We start from the raw sequence: 22,809 nt of genomic DNA on the forward strand, positions 1-22,809 counted from the left end.
CCAGCGTGAATTCTACAATCAAACAATAACAGATAACCCTGATCTCAACTCATTATGTTCATAAAGCACACATACAAGGAAATTTATATATATATATATATATATATAAATAAATAAATAAACTACTGAAATGAATGATGTGTGATTTTTTTCATAGTTGATGGAGATGCTCCATTTCAGAATGTGATAAGAAGTGAACAGGACTGTCCCTTTGAGTGAGTAAAAGTAATTGGTAACTTTTGTGGGGTTTGTTTTTTTTTTAATTCAAATCCACTCATTACCGAGGCAGTACTAATTTTAACCTTTGATGCTATCAGAGTCGAAGTATTAAGCAGTTTTCAGCTCTGAATGATTCAACTTTAAGGCACCCTTGCAAGATTATTGAAGTACTGCTTTAATACAGAGTTCTGTCGCAATCTCTTCACACCAAAACCACCAAGGACTGTATGTAGCTTGTTCAACAGTAAGCCACTCAAGTGAACTAAATATCTTAGCCACGATTAAAAAAGTCTAGATATTTTTTGACAGAAAAATGCTTAGTTACACAGTATTTCTGATATATCTGACGAATCAATGGGGTTAAAACTGAGGCCTAGTGACTTAGAAAATTTCCAGGGTGAAGCCAGGTAGCGCAGCTTGTCGTTTATAAAGTTAATATATTTCATGAACAGACTCAAAACTGAAAAATAACTGTTAAGTTTGTATTTCTTTCAACTGTTAATCTCATTAAAATTACATGAAAACTCATATTCAATACAAGAAAGCACTTACACTTGATTAGAATTAATTGATTAATTGATTAACTTACTTGATTGTTTTCACTTGTTTTATATTTCATTTAGCCCCAAAACTGACAGAACTGAGTAAAGTTTGTAATGTACTGTGTATTCTTAAATCTGTGTGTAGATATGAAAAAATAAATAGTTTTGGTCCTTGAAAATTGTCTCCACTTTTTCTTTTTTTTTTCCACAACTATGCATGCTTTTTAGCTCCAGCTAACAGATTTGTCAGGTAGATTCACATGACCAACACAACCATCATACCTCTATGTTATATCTGTAATATCTGAATTAAATTTGCATGACATTCAAAAATTCAAGGAATCTCATTTTTCATACATGCATTATTTTATCTTTTAAATAGAAACAAAGCTAGATATAACAATTTCAGATGAAGATTTGTATAATGAAATCTTAAATTAGTAAAATCCATTTAACTAAAAAAGCATAATATAAATAAGAATATTACATTATGTATAGCAAAACACTAAGTATACCTGTTTATATGTAAATATTTACTGAAAAAGTTCAAAATTAACTATATATGCTAGATCAATGTAAAGAATAGTTTTTCTGTGACAAACTAAAAAAAAATAAAAAATACAGTTGAAAGGGATGTATACAGTAACATTTAATCTACACTAATTATTTAGGATGACTGCTGGTCTCTATTAACCTGGGGATGATATTCTTATCTTTGTTATACAAACAATTGTCTTATTTTTAAAAACATGATATTCTGAATAACATACAACTTTGTAATTTTTGGAAATCATCATATATTATAAACAGAGGCTTTTAAATAGTTTCAATGAAAATCAAAATATCTACTTACTGTGAGAGTTTAAGGACATTAACCATAAGATATCAAATGTACATTACAAACGTTACTCCATACTGTTCACAATTTTATACATTTAAAAAAAATTGTAATGAATTAATTACTAATCCGTATAACTGGTAACATTCACTTTTTTGTTATTAATAGTTTTTAATGAAACAAAAATACCCATCATGGGTACCACATATGGCTATTTATAGTTCAAAATGAAAAAAGTTGAAGGCTAACAAAAAAAATATTTCTCGTAGTCACAAATGGCATAATTATGAAGTCAACCGGCCTAGTAGTCTTAGAAGGCAGAGGAAATGTAACATGGGCCACACATTACTTTATACTGCACAGTCTCCTAATATAATAGCTTGATCGATGTTCACTTTCGCCTTCAAAGTTCTTAAGTTTCAACTTTTCCTTCAATATTTTTAGTGCCTTCACGGTCTACATTAGATTCATCAGACTGTGGAATATCACTTGTTGTATCTAATTTAATTTTCTTTGCAGAAGATTCTTCAGTTAAAAGTGGAATGCCAGCTTGAATGGATTCTGCAATGGCATCTATTGTCCACTTATCTTCATGAAGTGCATGTTCCTCAAGTGTAAAAGGACCTTGTTTGGTTCTGATTAAATTTTTCACATGTGCACAAGAAGATAGCTCTGTAGTTTATAAAAAAAAAAAAAACAACATTATTTGGGTCAAACAAAAGATAAATTAAAATTGCATGAGAGGCTTTGGGGTACAATATGGGAAAGGTGGAACATCAAACTGTTTATGGACAGGTTCCCATGTACCTGTAGATGCATTTTAATTAATTCTACCAGATCATTAGCAAAATAAAATGAATACCTACACCAACATCAATTATCTAAACCTCCTCTGTCCACTGTTTCAAATGTTTAATGAATGCTACATTAAAAAAACATACACACACAAAATGCATGCTTATAGCTTGGTTTCTCCTCTATCTATAAGATGAAAAATAAATTCTAATAAACACTCTGGGTAAGTTTAAAGAATCAACATCACTTTCTATCTTTCTTTTTTAATATTTCATTATTTTCCATAAGTAACTACTGTACTGCCAATTTCCGTCTTAACTTCACAGCATTATTTAACCTAATGATGTATGACGTAAGTTTACCTACAGATGATTGCAGCAGCACTACACATTGTATACACAAGTACTTTAAATTTCATTATGAGACACTAACAAAAACCATGTGGAACTCTAACGTGAAATGCCTTGCTGTACTGGGAAAAATACTACATCAGCATCTGAAACAGTGACAGAATGGAAAAGCGAACAAGAAGAAATGATTCCCCCCCCAACTTTGCTAGGTCCATATTGATGCCACTTTAAAAAACATTAGGTATAAGGTACAAACAAAAAACTTCAACTGGAAAGACTCCTTGCCAAAAAATTCTACTTTTGAACAATCTTCCCCTTATGCTGTGGACATTGTCACATTTAGGATACAAAAAATTTAGGACCCCTCCTCAAACTGCCACCTTATCGTGGTGGAGGGGTTTGCGTGTCCCAATGATCCTAGGAGCTCTGTTGCCCAGGGCTTAATGCCCCTGGTAGGGTCACCCAAGGCAAACTGGTCCTAGGTGAGGGATGAGACAAAGAGCGGTTCAATAGACCTCCTATGACGAAGAAAAAATTTGGATGCCGTTTTCCCTCGCCCGGACGCGGGTCACCGGGGCCCCCCTCTGGAGCCAGGCCTGGAGGTGGGGCTCGATGGCAAGCGCCTGATGGCCGGGCCTGTACCCATGGGGCTCGGCCGGGTACAGCCCAAATAGGCAACGTGGGTCCCCCTTCTCATGGGGTCACCACCTATGGGAGGGGCCAAGGAGGTTGGGTGCAGTGCGAGTTGGGTGGTGGCCGAAGGCAGGGACCTTGGCGGTTCGATCATCGGCTACAGAAGCTGGCTCTTGGGAAGTGGAATATCACCTCTCTAATGGGGTAGGAGTCTGAGCTAGTGTATGAGGTCAAGAGGTTCCGGCTAGATATAGTCGGGCTGACCTCAACGCACAGCTTGGACTCTGGAACCAATCTCCTTGAGAGGTGCTGGACTCTCTACCACTCTGGAGTTGCCACCGGTGAGAGGCGCCAAGCGTGTGTTGGCATACTTATTGCCCCCCAACTTGGAGCTTGTACACCGGGTTTACCCCGGTGAACGAGAGGGTAGCCTCCCTCCACCTTTGGGGGTTGGCTGGGGTGTGGGGGCGGCTCCTGACTGTTGTTTGTGCGTATGCGCCGAACAGCAGTTTGGAGTACCCAACCTTTTTGGAGTCCCTGAAGGAGGTGCTAGAGCGTAAACCTTCTGGGGACTCCCTCGTACTGCTGGGAGACTTCAATGCTCACGTGGGCAATGACAGTGAGACCTGGAAGGGCATGATTGGGAGGAATGGCCTCCCCGATCTGAACCCGAGCGGTGTTTTGCTATTAGACTTCTGTGCTCCTCACGGATTGTCCATAACGAACACCATGTTCAAGTATAGGGGTGTTCATATGTGCACTTGTCACCAGGACACCTTAGGGCTCAGTTCAATGATCGACTTTAAGGTCGTGTCGTTGGACTTGCGGCCACATGTCTTGGACACTCGGGTGAAGAGAGGGGCGGAGACGTCAACTGATCACCACCTGGGTGGTGAGTTGGCGTCGATGGTGGGGGAGGATGCCGGTTAGGCCTGGTAGACACAAATGTGTTGTGAGGGTCTGCTGGGAACGGCTGGCAGAGTCCTCTGTCAGAAGTAGCTTCAACTCCCACCTCCGGCAGAACTTCAACCACGTCCCGAGAGACATGGGGGACATTGAGTCTGAATGGGCCATGTTCTGTGCCTCTATTGTTGGGGTGGCTGACCGAAGCTGTGGCCGTAAGGTGGTCGGTGCCTGTCGTGGCGGCAATCCCCGAACCTGTTGGTGGACACCGGCGGTGAGGGATGCTGTCAAGCTGAAGGAGTCCTACCGGACCTTTTTATTCTGTGGGACTCTAAAAGGCAGCTAATGGGTACCGACAGGCCAAGCAGAATGTGGCTTCGGTGGTTGCTGAGGCAAAAACTCTGGCATGGGAGGAGTTTGGGGAGGCCATGGAGAACGACTTTTGGACAGGTTCAAGGAGATTCTGGTCCACTGTCCGGCGTCTCAGGAGGGAGAAGCAGTGCAGTGTCAACACTGTATATAGTGGGGATGGTGCGCTGCTGACCTCGACCCGGACATTGTGGGTCGGTGGTTTTAGTACTTCGAAGACCTCCTCAATCCCACTAACATGTCCTCCAATGAGATAGCACAGCCTGGGGACTCTGAGGTGGGCTCCCCCATCTCTGGGGCTGAGGTCACCGAGGTGATCAAAAAACTCCTTGGTGCCAGGGCCGCGGGGGTGGAAGAGATACGCCCGGAGTTCCTCAAGGTTCTGGATGTTGTAGGACTGTCTTGGTTGACACGCCTCTGCAACATCGCATGGACATCGGGGACAGTGCCTCTGGATTGGCAGACTGGGGTGGTGGTGCCCCTCTTTAAAAAGGGGGACCGGAGGGTGTGTTCCAACTACAGAGGGATCACACTCCTCAGCCTCCCTGGAAAAGTCTATTCGGGGGTTCTGGAGAGGAGGGTCCGTCGGATAGTCGAACCTCGGATTCAGGAGGAACAGTGTGGTTTTCATCCTGGTCACGGAACAGTGGACCAGCTCTGCACCCTTAGCAGAACCCTGGAGGTTGCATGGGAGTTTGCTCAACCAGTCTACATGTGTTTTGTGGACTTGGAAAAGGCGTTCGACCGTGTCCCTCAGGGAATCCTGTGGGGGGTGCTCCGGGAGTATGGGGTACCGGACCCCCTGATAAGAGCTGTTCGGTCCCTGTACAACCAGTGTCAGAGCTTGGTCCGCATTGCCGGCAGTAAGTCGAGCCCATTTCCAGTGAGAGTTGGACTCCGCCAGGGCTGCCCTTTGTCACCAATTCTGTTCATAACTTTTATGGACAGAATTTCTAGGCGAACCAGGGTGTTGAAGGGGTCCGGTTTGGTGGACTCAGGATTGGGTCACTGCTTTTTGCAGATGATGTTGTCCTGTTTGCTTCATCAGGCCGTGATCTTCAGCTCTCTCTGAATCGGTTCGCAGCTGAGTGTGAAGCGGCTGGGATGGGAATCAGCACCTCCAAATCCGAGACCATGGTCCTCAGCCGGAAAAGGGTGGAGTGCCCTCTCAGGGTTGGAGGAGAGATCCTGCCTCAAGTGGAGGAGTTCAAGTATCTCGGGATCTTGTTCACGAGTGAGGGAAGAATGGAGCATGAGAACAACAGGCGGATCGTTGCAGCGTCTCCAGTGATGCGGGCTCTGCATCGGACTGTCGTGGTGAAAAAGCAGCTGAGCCGTAAGGCAAAGCTCTCAATTTACTAGTCGATCTACGTTCCTACCCTCACCTATGGTCATGAGCTATGGGTAGTGACCGAAAGAACGAGATTGCGAATAAGCGGCTGAAATGAGTTTCCTCCGCAGGGTGTCTGGGCGTTCCCTTAAAGATAGGGTGAGAAGCTCGGTCATCCGGGAGGGGCTCAGAGTAGAGCCGCTGCTCCTCTGCATCGAGAGGAGTCAGATGAGGTGGCTCGGGCATCTGATCAGGATGCCTCCTGGACGCCTCCCTAGTGAGGTGTTCCGAGCACGTCCTGGGTCTTCTCCCGGTTGGACACGCTGGAGGGACTGTGTCTCCTGGCTAGCCTGGGAACGTCTTGGGATTCTCCCGGAAGAGCTAGAAGAAGTGGCCGGAGAGAGGGAAGTCTGGGCCTCTCTGCTCAAGCTGCTGCCCCCGCGACCCGACCTCGGATAAGCGGAACAGGATGGATGGATGGATGGATGATGTATGTAAAAAAAAGAAAATTTTAATACATTATTAACAAAATATCTGTTATATTAATACATTTTGCTCAGTAATGTACCTATAAACTACAGAACAATGGTCACAAATATATGGATATTCTAAATGTTCAGATTAAGAGACGTCTTACCTTTGCCAATGTCACTGACTAAACTCCTTACATAAAAGCCGCCACCACATTCAATATCTACAACAGAAATACTGGTTTAGCTCCAGCAAAGTAAACAAAATATGCATATACTCTAAATTTAAACTAAGAAACCAATTTCATTAGACACATTAAATTTGTAGTTCATTGGGTAAAAGTAAATTAAATATTGTATCTGCATTTTAGTTTCCATGCAGAACGGTTAATCATTTCTTGAGATAAAATGTAACTGGCCTGAAACTTTAATTGAATATAAACTTCTCTGCAGTATTTTCATTTTTTAATCATTCATGTATTTCAGTGTTTTGCAAGCCCTCTTAGTTGAACAAAACCACAGTAACTTCTATGTTAAATTTGTACTTTGTGCCCAAGTCCACATGCAATTTCTCCATGTGCTCCTAGTTTCTCCTGCATCTGTAAAGCAGGTTTATGTGAACTGACCTGGTGAGACTGAATAGGTAAATAAAAGTATGTACAAAAACTACTATTGCCTTGGACTGTCATCCTATTAAGTGGTGGTTCCTTTCTAGCACCCAATGCATCCATCATGACCATTAGCTCCCTATGACATTAAACTGGAAAAGAAAAATTATTAAATGGATAGAAAAATTGAAGAGTTTTTCATCCAGAAACGGTCCTCTTTTATACAGAGAAAAATATGTGGACTGGATGGAATTACATTCAATTTTTTTAAGTAACATCCTCCTGACTACCAGGAAAAAAATATTGTCCAATCACATTTTTTTAAATTCTCTAATCTTTGTAGGGTAATTAGAATACTGAAAACATTTTTTCAAAAAAGTTTTTATTTTCCAGATATCATGTGTCCACAACAGTGGACATCGAACGCCATACATGTGAAACTGAATCTTGATGGCAATCAGTTAGTGCCAAAGAAAATACAAAAAAGTCAACATAAGAATGAGTTTAACATCCATAACTGTCAATCATAACTTTTGTTTGTCTGTTTTATTTTGCTTTGTTGTGCTTATTTGGTATGATACTTCAAAAAGCAATTCCCCTTCTTGGAAACACAAAGGAATACTTTGCACTTCGTGCACATCACATATGTTTTGCTCTTGCAGCCAGATCTGCGACACCTTGATGCATGTGTTTGTCCACCATCTCTGGAAGATGGATGGCCATAGTGTCTCAGAGCTGCATTTGGCTGCCGTTTCCACTTTTGGCGTGGGGAGTGTAGTCATCTTCGCTGTCACTTGCGATTCCTGCTTGAGCCCGGGTAATCAACTCCTCACCAAGGAGCAGTTTGAAGTCAAGGAACTTCAGTGGTTTCTTCCCCAGAAACTGGCAGTCACTCTTATACTGAAGCCACGAGTTGGTGATTGCCAAGTCAAAAAAGTGGAATACTGCACGCACTGTCCATTTCCGAGTCGAGGCCATCCTGTAGAAACTCAACATTCGGTCAACCAAGTCCACACCACCCATGTTGGTGTTGTACTCAGCAATTGCCAGTGGCCTTGACACCTGGACAAACCTTTGTCTTTCTTGGACCATCTTCTGCGTGTGTCCTGAGGTTCAATGCCATAGGCAGAGGATGCCATGACAACTGGCTTGTTGTCCAACCACTTTATGACAGCAAGTTCAGGAGGGTTTCGTCTAACTACCATCTCTGATGTCCCTCTTCCTTTCTTTTGAAGGGCTTATCCCTATGATCTTGCACTCCTTTGGAACCCTGTTATTCATGAGGGTTCCAGTTCCTGTCAGCCCTTTTGTCATCAGGGTGTCGAGGAGGTTGACCGTTGTAAAGAACCTGTCAAAGAACAGGTGGGTTCCTTGGGGAACAGACTCTGCCAAATGAAGAACAGCTTGTTCTCCAATGCCTTTTCCTCCTGTATCTCTGAAAGTAGTCTTGCCTTGGTAGACTACAAAATCCAAGACCAGACCATTTGGTGCAGCCAAGACAAACACCTTCAGTCCAGTTGGGTATGGTTTGCCCGGTACATACTGGCGCACTGGGCAGCGACCAGTAAATGGAACCATTTGCTCATCAATGCACAATTTTCCTGTTCTAGGCAGATTTAGACATCCTTGCCTTACTTTGGTCAAGAGGGCCTGATTCTCCACAAGAGATCACTTCTTTTTCATCGTCTGGAACATCAAGGTCGTTGGCGATCTTAATGGAATTTCTCAGCTTGTAAAACCGATTTCTGGTCATGGATTCAGAACAAAGTGGAGGAAATAACTACAAATGTCCACTACAGAGGACATTTTTTTAACACTAAATACTACACTAAAATACAGTTAAAATTATTCAGACAATGTTTAAATGTGTTGTTAAAAGACTTACATTAAATATGCCACCAACATTTCAAGCCAGAATTTGCTCAATAAAAGTACAATGCACTTACTTTTCCTCTTCCCATAAAATGTGCCTGCAGTGATGGACGCCATTTTCCTTAATGAAAAAGAGAAAGGTACCAAAGCCCCACCCCTTCACATTTGGCATCATTGAAAAGCCCTAAATGTCCTCAGTAGATGGCAAAAGGAGTTAATTCAGTAGTATGCAGTGGGTTGGAGATATTCAGGTTTACATATGTCCTCCAGAGAGGACAAATTTGAACTACTGGTAGTCAGGAGGGTAACAATATTTATTCCTCTGCATAAAGTAAAAGTGATTATCTTTTCAAGTGAGCCTTTTGGCTGATGTAATGTGAACTGCAGGTTTCCAATTAAAATAATTAAAAATCCATTTAAATATGCTATAGAAAACAGATCACTGGAGCTAATTATGCAATTAATTACAAAAAAAATGAATCCATTTATTATTTTATACAATATATTAATTCAGCAAACTTGTAAAAACAGGCTCTATAATAAATTAGCTGAAAATTACAGGTAATTGAAACCTATTGTTAAAATTTATTTTGAATGCAGAAGGTAATTAATAACAATTTTGTCTGCAAAGACATTTGCAAGAGCACAGCATGCACTGAACTAAAATATATGGATTCAAACCAAATCAGCATTGAGTAAATTATAGGAGTAGTTTCTAAAACAATTTGATGATGAAGCTGGCTGCAATAGTGCTAACTTCACTTATGTGTAACGCTTATTTCATCATAACATAGTACTGAGATTTTAAAAGAAATCAATAGGACAGAATTAAAGATGGCATGAAGAAATAGAATAAATGGTGACATATTTCCATAAAGTAAACAGAATAAAATAAGCATTCAGCTTGCATTTACCAATGTAGGACGAAAATCAGCAAAATGAAATTAAACAAACAAGCTTCCTATGCCAAAAAAACTTTTTATCGATGAGCATTTCTACAGAATGGCCCTTTGTTCTTAACTATTCTAGCAAACCAATAAAAAAAAAATATTCATATCAAACTCTCAACTTGTACTTTACATGAACTGCTTTACTAAACAGTGTGACGGTGTGGGTCGGCCCAACACTACCAGCTGCATCCCAGGAGCCTCTGGAACCCGCTACCGCAGATAAGGTACCTGAAGGAAGAGCCAGCAGATGAGAACACAATACACAAAGCAAGGAATGGTGGAAAAGTGCTCCAGTGCTTTTATTAAAAACAATCAAAAATCAAAACAAGTGTTCAAAATTGTGGAGGTTACAATCCAAATAAATAATCCGTTAAAACAAGGGTAAAAACACAGGCAGGAAACTGTCCTTTACTATTCTGAGCCCTGGTGCCTTCCTTTTAAAATGGGCATCTCCACAGCTTTCCCAGCTCGGTTCTGGCAACACTGTGAGACATCAAAACCAACAAGCGCAGACAACCTTTTATCTCGACTCATGTCGCCACTGCCAAACCCATGACGTTCCACGAGGAGTCGGCGAGCACTGCGCTACTAACACCACTGCCAATACCTGGCTCCTCCCGGCATGAGCACACACTGAGCATAATTGTCACTCAATAGAAGCAATCTCACAGTCCGTTCCTGAGCGTCGGCCACACACTCCTTCCTGGGGCTCACCTTTGTGTACGGCTGCTTCCTCACATTTTGTACAGGCTCTCCCATTCTGCTGCCTGTTAAGTCTCTGTTACTCTCTTTAAAATCCCTACTCTCTTTATTTTGTCTTCTTTTCGTTTCTCTTCCACTTCTCTTGGCTGCTCTCCCTTATAGGTCTCTGTGGACACAGCACCTTAATTGCTCACCTCAGAAAGCCAATGAAATAATGGAGACAGACCACACCCACATGTGCAGGTGTGTCTCGCTCCAATTACTTCAACTTCCCGCAGCTGCACGAGCGCACACATCCATGGACATCATAAATAAGAAAAAATAACTCAAATGTTTCCTTCTTGTGTAGATTATTGTGCATTTCTTTACAGCTTAAATATTATAATTACACTTATGGCATAATGCACTCAATAACTATGATGTACTTTGGATTCAATTTATTTTATTATAGCACTCTTAACAGGGAATAGGCTCACAGTACTTACATATAGTTATAATACAATATAGTATATAATATAATAGCAAATTTATTGGACCATAAATATTATTATCCATAAATATGCAAATAATGGTAGACACGCAAACTGTAAGTATGTAAGATCCTGTTAACATTTGTTGCATCTAGCTGATGACCGTGGTAAACTAAGCAAACACTGTAGTTAACAGTATTCCTGAAAAGTTTGCCTGTTCAATGAAAGTCACACTTTTGAAAGCCTAGGTAACCTGGCTTCCTTCCCACTTCTAGAAATTCTTAAACTACCATATGCACATGCTTAAAATGTATTAAAACAAACCAAACAGTAATCCCAATAAAAATCCAAGAAGTATTTCATAGTAAAATCATGTTAGGTGTTCCACCCGGTACGTAGCCATGCAAAAAGTGATGCACTATGAGCCATAACACATCCTTTGCTTTACAGCACACAAAATTGCATTCACTTAGTTTATCTGTATGTTTTGCAATAAGATAGACAGATTTAAGATGCTGTCAAAATAATACATTTGCAAGACAATAAATTGATGGATTCTATTCAGGTGGATGAAAGTCAATTATTGTAAAATTTGTGCAGACAAGTATAAAGCATTAGATAGTGGTAACAACATGGGATAAGTTTACACTAGCAACCAGGTCAGGCTCAAATGCCACAGGCAGTATCTGATCAGCATAGAATCATGATTAATTAACTAGTGTTTTTTTTTTTTTTTTTTACTGAAGTGGGATTTCCTGAAACTCCTATTTTGGAGTTGGAGGAAATTAAGTTAACTTTTATCATCAGGTGATTACTGATTACGGAAGCCAATATACAAAATTAAATTACATAATTTCATTAGACTACCTTACTTATTAATGTGAAAAACATGGTATGGTAATTTTTGTCTGCATATTTATGGCAACTTCCTGAATGCTTTGTGCATAAGAAAAGGCACTGCATAAAATTTAAAATAAAGAAAGCTAAGGATATAATCCTATCTGAACAACTGAAGACATACCAAGTGTGAATAGGGGCAAGCTGAAATTTTGCAACTCAAGATTAAAAACCATAACGGGCCTTGCTGGTTTGGCTTCTACAGGAAGTCCTTTCTTCACCAAAACAGAAAGTCTCTGCCCATCTTTTTTTAGTGCAGAGTATCTGGAAAAAAAGATATGAACATGAATTTAAATATAGTAAGATCAACAGAAAAAAAATCAATATTACTATCGTTTTTATTATATTTTCACTCAATCCAAATGATTTTACCATTAAAGCAAACATAATTATAGACACAGATACACATGCTTAACTGTACTGTTAAAAGTAGTGATGACCTGCTAGAGTGTATTGCTTGATTCAAGCTAGGTGCTGCAAGAGTGTATATTTAATGGTCTTTACTGTGAGGACCAATACGTTTATTTCATTTACCTGATCACTAAAGCTAGACGAGCATAGATTGAGGTGCTTTTCTCTGCCAAGAGTTAAAGGCAGCCAGGTTATGGAAGAAAAATACAAGAAAAGACTGCATAGGAGACAGGAGGTTAATAAGGAAAACAGGAAAGAAAGATTGTGTTCTGACATACTGCATGTTAAGTCAGCAGTGGTATCTCGCTGATCAGTACTGAAGCTAGCACTCTTCAGTTTAAACAAAAGATTTACAGAAAAACAAACAAAAGGGGCTACATTTATATAGACTATGACAAATTCAGACTCATTGCACGATTCCCTTGAGTCAGTAAAATTTCTGCAGAACACTGGAAGTGGGAAATCAGACTTGGTCAGACGTGGCAATTGAAGTTTAAAGTAAATAAAGAGTAAACTTTTAAAAGGAATAACTAAAACTGGACGCATAATTTACAGTTTAAACCAAAAAGTACACCCAATGCTGCTTTTATAGTCTGTGCTTTCCAGTTTTCATACAACTAGAATAGTGCAGCAGAAGTACTTGCTCAGAAAAATATCCATCCATCCATTATCCAACCCGCTGAATCCGAACACAGTATCACGGGGGTCTGCCGGAGCCAATCCCAGCCAACACAGGGCACAAGGCAGGAACCAATCCCGGGCAGGGTGCCAACCTACCGCAGGACACACACAAACACACCCACCCACCAAGCACACACTAGAGCCAATTCAGAATTGCCAATCCACCTAACCTGCATGTGTTTGGACTGTGGGAGGAAACCCACGCAGACACGGGGAGAACATGCAAACTCCACACAGGGAGGGCCCAGGAAGCGAACTCGGGTCCCCTAACTATGAGGCAGCAGTGCTACCACTGCGCCACCGTGCCGCCCTCAGAAAAATATAATTCTTAAAATTTAGTAATTGTTACTTGAAAAGTCACATAGATACGACAACACTGACCCTGCAGTCCAAATACTGTATGTGTATTAAATAATAAAAGAAACTAAAAAGCATTAAAAATGTTTTGATATATCTATATACACATGCACTTTAAATTATGCTCCGCATGTTATACCTATAGAATAGAGTTTCTCTGTAACAGTGAAAATCTTTACTATTTACCTTTACCATTTACTACACAGAAATTACTAAACATCCACCAAGTATGAAACAATTTGTGCAGGTTTAACTTTATTTGAACTTGTCACAGAAATACTAATTTGTTTTAATAATAATCACATACAATATCCAATAATGCATAGCAGTAAGTAAAAGTGAAAATAAATCTGAACAGTATTTGTTTAGCATTTTAACAAAAAGGATTAGAGACATAAGCTTTTTTTAATTGTATTAATTTTTGTTCATTAACCTACTGTGCATACAGTATAATAAAGCTAATATACAGTATACTCTTGATGTTTCTGATGTTGACCCAATAGTCTCTTTCCTTTTAAAATTTAAATTTTGACTTTCGTGTGTGTGTGTGTGTGTGTATGTACACAACACATTTTTCTCTGTTGGTGTAGAACGATTCTCAAAGCTGCTACAGCAGCTCTCTACAGCAGTTTTCAAGATGTTCTCATTATTCACATGTTCTTACCAGCTACTCTTCTCTACTTTTTTCGATTCCATTCGAAAACCGAATTTCTTTTAAGAAAATAGCTTTTACACTCACTCTTTCTTCAAGAACAGTATGGTGAAAGAAACACACTTGCTTCAGATCACCCATGCTTAATATCTATATATTTTTTTTTTAAACTGTCTAAAATGCCAAAACCTAACGGAAAGCTTTACTTTTAAAACAGAAAAAATGTATGCTTATGAACAGTAATTTAAAAGATGTCAATTTATTTATATAGCACATTTAAAACACAGAAATGCTGTGACCAAAGTGCTTCACAACAAAAGAAAAAATATACAACATAAATAACAAATAGAAATATAATAAAAGAACATAAAATACTGTAAATAGCAAATAGAAGTAAGATTACAAAATCACAATGAGGAAACCATCAGTATTACTGAAGGTCGTGGAAAGCAATAGAAATGAGTCTTTAATCTTGTTTTGAACAGTTCAATTGTAGATGACTTCTTTCTGTAAAGAGTTCCACAGGCGAGGAGCAGCAGCTCTAAAAGCCCTGTCCACCTTAATTTTACACTTAGTACGAGGGACAACAAGAGACAACTGATCAGAAGATCTAAACACTCTAGATCAGGGGTCCCCAATCCCCAGTCCAAGAGAACTGCCAGCAACAGAGATTCGCTCAGTGAAGGGCTACAGCAAAAAGGCTGCCCCCTTCACTGAGAACACTCTTCAGAACGCTAGGCGCAGAGAGAGGAGAAAGACCGAGGTGAGAGAGTATTACAACAAAGTATTTTTATGTTTCTGACAGTTTCCCCAAATCTCGTTACTACGAAGTACATTCACCAGCAGATACTTTCATTACAACACAGCACATTTGCACAACAATCCCCAAATAGAAACATCGTAAATTTGTTTTTCTTTCTTGAAAATTTCCTTGTAATGTTTTTTTTTTCTGTTTTTGTTTTCTGTGGTTTTCACTGATGCCTTCTGCTTATTGCTCGTCAACATTTGAAAAACATCCATTGGAATTTAACTCATTGTCGCCCTCCTATAGAAACGGCAGACACTAATAACGATAACAGTGTTAATGTGTGTGATGTGCAATATGTTGGAATGACAAATGCAATGCATATAAAGAAGAAAAATCTCGGGTTGCCAACGTATGCGAACTGTAGCATTTAAAGATGCCAAAAAAGCAGTTTTTATGTGGTTCAGTGATGCTTGTTCAAGAAACATTCCTATTAATGCAGCACTCATTCAAGAATATTTGAGGTTTTTAAACTCTCTTGGGACCTCTGTCAACGGGACAACACTGTGAGCCTGCTGTTGCCTTGCCCCGGTAACCGACAAACAATATTACACAGACACGGGAATTGCGCTTCGGGACGCACTTCAGCGTGTCATTCCTGTTGGGTGGGGGGGATCCCAAAAGAGTTCAGAAACTTCACAATATGAAGAAGAAAAGGATGATTTGACTTCTGATTGAAAACTGTGCTGCCCACAACATGCTTCCGCATTTATATAATGTTCACGTTTAATTCCTCCCACCCAATTGCATAGTAGTGCTTCATCCATTGGATTTGGGTATCATTCGCACCTTGAAAGTGTATTATCGCAAGGAAATGCTGAGAAAAATTCTCGTCAGCATAACGTGTAGACAGGAGATGATTAAAATAACGAGAAAAAAGCTATTGAAGCTGCTTCCATTTCCAACATCCTGTCTTTGTGAGGCAGCGTTTTCTGCAGTGACAGGAACCAAAACGAGATTACGGAGTAGACTGAACATAAGCAATACACTTCGCGTGTCATTGTCTTCCATCGTCCCCAGATGGGATCGTCTGGTTGCAGGAAAACAAGCTCAGGGCTTTCACCGATTCTGCATTATGATAATCTGTATAATTTCTATTACTAAATTATAACTTAATAATAATAGAAATGCAAGGTAAATTGTGTATAAAACTGCCCTACGAACCCGCCCATAATCACCCCACAAACCCCAGCCCAGCAACCCCCTCCCGTCCCCCACCAGTACGTGAAAAACTTTGCTTCAAGTAAAGCGGTCCTTGGTGTCAAAAAGGTTGGAGACCACCTCTCTTGATGGATGGTGTAAAGCACACAATCCAGATAAATAGGCAGTAGCAAGCCCATGTAAACATTTAAAAAACTAGCAATAAGAGTACCGTATTTACTCGTGTATCACACGCCCTCGTGTAAGACGCGCACCCTAACTTTTACAAAGAAAATTGCGAAAAAAGTTTTGCCCCGTGTACGACGCACGTTGTGATTGTATAGGAAGCGTGAGAGGAGGAGAGAGCGCGAGTGGGCTAGCGAGCGAGAGAGAGAGAGCGCGAGTGGGTGAGCAAGCGAGCATGAGCACGTGAGCAGGCGAGCGAGAGAGAGAGCGCAAGCAGAAGAAGTTTCCTCGTGTATGATGCACACCTTATTTTCTAATGCTAATTTTCGGGAAAGAATGTGCGCGTGGTACACGCGTAAATACGGTAATCAATTCGAAAACTGACAGGCAGGCAGTATAAAGAAGCTAATATTGGAGAAACAGAATCAGACTTTCTTGCCCCAACCAGAAAGCAAGCGGCAGCATTCTAGACCAACTGTAACCTGCATATCAGGGATTTGCTAATCCCAGAATACAGCAAGTTGCAGTAATCAAGGCAAGAAAAGATAAAAGTATGATACTTACAAAGGTGGAACTTGCATTATGTTACCAGAAAACTTCTTCAAAATCTTTATTAAGTCGTCCTTTTTAATGTGATCTAGGAGTAAAGAAAAGTCAGTAAAGTGAGAAATGTGAATTTACTTTTGGCCACTATATTTGGGGTGACCAATATTTACTTTTTAACATAAATTTCAGACTGGGAGACCAAGCAAAAATTCCACAGGACAATTAATCCATCTGAGACATCAGTTAAAAAATTACAGTTGTGAGAAGAATTTAATGTAATTCCACCCTGGGAAAAATCACTCCTTTTAATGACAAGACAACCTGGTCAGGCCTTAACTTAAAAAAAAATATTATTTATATAAAGTTTATTATTTTGTAAAATATAAAATATTTTCAGGGGCCTGCTTACAGCTCACAAATTTAAAAACAGACTATTAAAGTGTTTACAGATTAAAGGTTTTACAAATAATGCTTCCTGTTGATTAACAAATTTAGAAAATCTAATTAGCTGTAACAATTAAAATGTGAGAATAACTATTACAAATTCCCTTAAGCCCCGAGATCATTAATGAATGGCAAGTGTCCAAGTTTTTTCTAATCTCCCCTAAGCAATCCTCGAACACTTTTTTGCCGAATTACATTAAAATTATGCAAAATCTGTAAATGTAAGCCAACTATAAAAAAAAAAAAAAAAGTACATGCAGGTGATAGTTAAAATTAACAAGACATGCAAGGTGCTTTGCTCGCAAACCCCCCCCCCCCTTGCCTGTGCTATGCGCCAGCCACTTTGCGTCACTGCAGCTTGTGTTGTGAAGAGGGGGGGCTGAACGCACCCCAAGGAGATATGGGTGCTCCTCTGAAACCCCCTCTTGGGAAACAAATAGTTTGTTTTTTAACTTCCTCTTTTCTCGATCAGCTGCTGACTTGCTATTGCTTCCGTGCCGCGTGATCTGCATCTTGCATGGTGCTTTGAACATTTAAAAGCCTGTACAGCAGCTATCCTACTCTTTGTCTTATTTCCGGCCCTGGGCGTAGTTAAATGTTTTGGCACAAACTCTCGTCACGCAGGACGCGAGTATTTGATATTTTTTAGTTTATAAATTAAAAAAGGAGTAAGAGTCTGAAAATCTAACAACATCACATTAAAGTTCGATAAATTCTGAAAAGAATGATACAACACACATACATATATGTTTTAAAATAAGCCTGATTTGAAGCGTGATATAAAAGGTTACATAAAATCGTTGCACTTTTAGGCTTTAGACAGATAGATAAAGAAGACGCACAGACAGATAGACAGAAGTAGATTAAATCATTCCACATTTGCAATTTTAGTTTTTAGGATGCACACCATATAATTCACAACAAGATCATTAAATAATCACTCCTCATTTGCCACTTTGATTATAAAGACAAGACCTAGAAGCAGGGCAAGCTAGACTGCTCACCCCGACAAAACTAAGAGGCACAAATTGTTATGTGCACACCCAGAACCTTCAACCCCTGCATGTGCTTGCCAGTCCTTTCTGAATTTTGCTCCATCAAAATATTAGACATAAATGCACAGTTACACCACATCAGTGTTGATGGTCAATTCATAAAATGCTAGGGATATATGACCAGCTTCAAATGATATTCTTTGCAAAAACATGAACACAAAACGCAGCAGCTGCAACTGAAAAGAGGTACCTGTTTCATAGATTTACTAACATTATCTATTTATCACAAGCAACCGTCAAGAAAATGTTTAACATACACTGCTTTAATACTTCCACATGAGTAAACGGCTTTATTGTGCTTAGTTAATATCCATTTAGTTTAGAGGTGAAGGAACGGATACACATTCTTTTTCAATTAGTGAATGGGTTAGTATTATTCTGCTCTGATCATAGCTTATTTTCAAGGCCTTGAGTTTCTTACACTAGGCTTTAGACTATGGTGGATAACAGTCAGTGAATATGCCACACTTCTAAAAATTGGGCTCCTCACATTGCATTCTTATGGTAGCAACTGTTTCATTGCTGATCAGACAAGTCAGCTAGATATTACAGAGTGATAGCATTATAAAGATTTATTTTCTAATCTATTCATCAATAATTTTCCACTTGAGGCATTTTGAAATTTTTGTTACCTAACTTGGTTTGAAAAGTAACATGAAAAGTGATTTTTGAACGTTACTTACTGGCTAATCAGTAAAAAGTTATCTAATTGGGTACAACCACTGTTGCATTTAACGAAAAACAATATGAATTTAAATGTTTGAGCTCAGGACTTAATATAATAACAGCTGAATACATTAAGTGAAACATGTAAGTGATGATTCCTCATCTACCTTGCATATAAAATTTGACTTCAAAATTCAAGCTGCCTTAAATTGGGTATGATGTGAATAAGTGGGTGACTAGATGAGAATCTCCAAAAGTGAATGAGAGAGTGCAAGGGATGTGTATGGAATATGAGAGGGATATAGTAGGGTCTGGCTCAAACAGCATCTGCCCTGTGAGAATTTGGCCCCAGGTCAAATTTACTTTATGATCGTTGCTTTAATTTATTATTTATATGACTTTATAGTTGGCATAGAAATTAATCATAAGTTATGCCAAAGAATACTGAAGTCTTTATTACAGCTAAAGCTCAGTCTCCTAAATATAGGTTCAAGATTCTTTAAGATTAGCCCATTCTAAATTATTCCTCAATTAGTTAAAATCTGTCTCTCAATAAAGTTAGAGAAACTAACAAACCACACAGGAAGAAACTGTAATCTGTATGCACGGTTAACTAAAAATGTGCTACACAGCACTTCAGTTATCAATCATGACTGTTCAAAATGTGTGGAATTAACTTATTCCAATACTGTGAGATGCACTCCTTATTGGTCAATGTTCCTCCAGACTACTACTTTCTATGTTGAAAAATGAAAAATTCTAGTGTCCTGGGGCCTCATGCATAAACAGTGCGTACGCACACAAATGTTGCGTAAGAACGTTTCCACGTTCAAATCGCAATGTATAAAACCTACACTTGTCATTAAGCCACGCACATTTCCACGGTACCTCATACCCTCTCGTACGCAAGTTCTCTGCTCAGTTTTGCAGACTGGCAGCACCCAGCGTCAAAGCAGTGCTACTGTTCCTGTGTGGTTACTCTATTTTCCTGACACGGCTTTATAAATACACTGAAACCAACCGCATATTAGTGTAATGCATCTGATTGTAATTAACTTGTAACAATATAATGGTCCAGAGAATAGCCATAGTATTCCAAATACCATAACTGCTTTAGCGTTGTTACTCTCACTGCACCTTTTTTTTCTTCTTTCAGCTGCTCCCGTTAGGTGTTGCCACAGCGGATCATCTTTTTCCATATTACTCTCGGTTCCCCACTCGGAGTATTTATATCACTGTATCCGAGTGGGGAACCACAGCAGCAGCTGATCAGAAAGAGAATTATCGGTGTACAGCATCAAGCACACGCTGCCTCAGCCACGGCAAAACGTTTCAGAGACTTTCCTGTACAGACCTCGTGGTTCAGAAACAGTTTCATCCCAAGAACTTTAACCAATCAATCAGTCCATCATGTGCTCCTTGTAGAACTGTTTGTACTGATAAGTACAATCACCTCACAGTAAACTTGCACTACAGTTAATATTACACAACCTGCGCCACTTTTTAAAGCGTGTATTTACATATGACGACGATATCATTTTTAAGATGAAATGCAGCAAAATATGTTGATTATATTATATAGATAAAACTAACATCACTTAAATAATCTGTATTGTTAATAATTAAACATGTGAGGACACAGTTCTACAGCGCTAGCTTGTTCACGGATTGATCCTACCCTGTGCTGTATTCTTTCTGATGCAACACTGGAAGGATAGAATTAAATATGTACTACAAAGATATTTCAATGTTCCTTAAAGGTTTTGAAAAATCGTCATTGTAAGCTTACAGACGGCTTAACGTTTATTACAGAGATGATTGTGTGGCGATTGGGTATTTGGAGAAAGAAAATTAAGGACAGGAATTGGAGATTAGTACGTTTAAGAGACAGTACGGCTACAATAATTTCATCGAAGGTCGCACACAATCACGCACCATGATCCCGTTTAATGATATGTTTTAACTCCTATCATCATGAAAAAGATATCACGTATACATTTCAGTATTTTAATTATTCAGAGAGCTGTAATATCATGAATGTAATGGATTCTGTGTCCAGTCAGAGAAAAAGAAAGCGGAAGCACGTAGTGATTCACACACAGAGCAAAAGATCAAATACAAAACAAAAAATTTAACGTGTGACGTTAGTTACGATGGGATTTGAGAAAATAGCAAGTTAAACGATTTTAAGATTAAGTCTATGATGTTCTACTTTAATGACAAAATAAACTATGTGATTAAAGTGGAAATTTCGAGATTGAAGTTAACATTTCGTGCTTTTTTCATACTGTGTGCCTTTTTTGTTTTCCTCTGTACCCTAATAAGCTTTCATGAGACACTCAGGTGATGGGCTATGTCTCGCCTTTTCACGGCGACTTTGATATGTGACAACTTATTTTTTATGTGCGACTTTGTGAACTTGGGCTTTCAAGTTTCTCCAACATGCTATGTCACTCGATCAACTTCCTTTTGTTGATTATACCACTGTTTAAACCAACAAATAGTACGTTTTTCTATGCCTCCACTTGGTATGCACTGAAATGATTATATTTTCCCTCTTACTTTTGATATTGCCTTTTAACAGAATGTTGAACTTAAAGGCTATTTATATTGATTTGCATATTCAAAGAGGCGTAATTCTGGGAGGAGACGGGGTAGGACAGAAGGCACGTGCATTATTTTTCACGCTGATTGGGATTTATGGAGCGGAAGAACGCAGAAGTGAGCGAACGCACAGATTTATGCATCTGGATTTTTCTGTGCGTAAGCACAAATCTGGCTTTTGTGCTTACATCATGTTATAGTGCAAATTCTATGCTCGCCGTTATGCATGAGGCCCCTAGAGCTGACAAATAATAAAATGTCCTCATCTATCATTTAAAAGAAACCAGAGCAAGCCGACAAGTGTGGACAATGCTCTAACTGACCTTGGTAAGAATCAGTGTAACAACTTTTTAAAGTGAAAATTGCAAGAAAGTAGACATACTTTAAGGACACATCATGCCAGCCAGGCTGAAGTTCTTTATCAGACACCAGGAATTGACCACTTGACTGTTGCCAAAATAAACTGTAAAGTATTGCGCCAGAAATAGAAGAAAAGATGATACTTTTTTATTATTAACATATAATCTATACTACAGCACTGACTGACTGACTTCCCGTGCAGGTGGAAGGCTGACATTTGGCAGGCTCATTCCTTACAGCTTACTTACAAAAGTTGTGTAGGTTACATTTCGAAATTCTATGCGTAATGGTCATAACTGGAACCTATTTTTCTCCATATACTGTAATGGAGTTCAGCTCGATGGCCGTGGGGGGCGGAGTTTCGTGTGATATCATCACGCCTCCCACATAATCACGTGAACTGACTGTGAACGCAGTACGTAGAAAACAAGGAAGAGCTCCAAAGAGCACTGAAGAAAATATGCATTATACAATTGAGAAGGCAGCGAAACAAGCAGCGAGCGAGTGACACATACAAGCATATTCTTAAGTGCAGCAACTGCGGAAACAAAGCACGGTGTAAACCGTAACTTTAAATTAAGTTTACAGACACGCTCCCACTGCCGTTTGTCATGCACAGTGACGCATACAAGTATATTCATGACTGCAGCTACTTCGGAAACAAAGCACGGTGTAAACCTACAGTTTACATTAAGTTAATAGACAGGTTGCCGCTGGCGTTTGTCATGCCCACGACTAATGCGGGATACAAGTTTAATGAGAGGACGCAGGGTATAAACTAAAGTTTTGATCATTTTGTAACTAAGTTAAAATTGCTGGTGAAGGGCTGTGCTTATGCAAATTCTGAGAGACTGTTTTTGTGGGGGGGATTGACAGATGAGGCGGGTGGGGGAGTGACGTCATCATCTCCCCTCCCATTCACCTCATTTCGCTCTGAGCTAAGCTCCGCAGCTA

General features: G+C 39.6%; 1 protein-coding gene across 1 annotated transcript in view; it reads right to left on the minus strand.

Moving 5' to 3' along the window:
* Window positions 1-251: 251 nt before the first annotated feature.
* trub1 (TruB pseudouridine (psi) synthase family member 1) overlaps window positions 252-22,809 on the minus strand; it is a 40,698-nt gene continuing 18,140 nt past the window's right edge. The window contains exons 5-8 of the mRNA XM_039775625.1: window positions 16,745-16,817; window positions 12,073-12,212; window positions 6,617-6,673; window positions 252-2,271 (exon numbers count right to left, since the gene is read on the minus strand). Of these exons, the coding sequence (XP_039631559.1) occupies window positions 2,012-2,271; window positions 6,617-6,673; window positions 12,073-12,212; window positions 16,745-16,817 (530 nt within the window). The 3' untranslated portion in view covers window positions 252-2,011. The remainder of the gene's footprint in view (window positions 2,272-6,616; window positions 6,674-12,072; window positions 12,213-16,744; window positions 16,818-22,809) is intronic.

Source organism: Polypterus senegalus, chromosome 1 (assembly GCF_016835505.1).
Source record: "Polypterus senegalus isolate Bchr_013 chromosome 1, ASM1683550v1, whole genome shotgun sequence".
NCBI lineage: Eukaryota > Metazoa > Chordata > Cladistia > Polypteriformes > Polypteridae > Polypterus > Polypterus senegalus.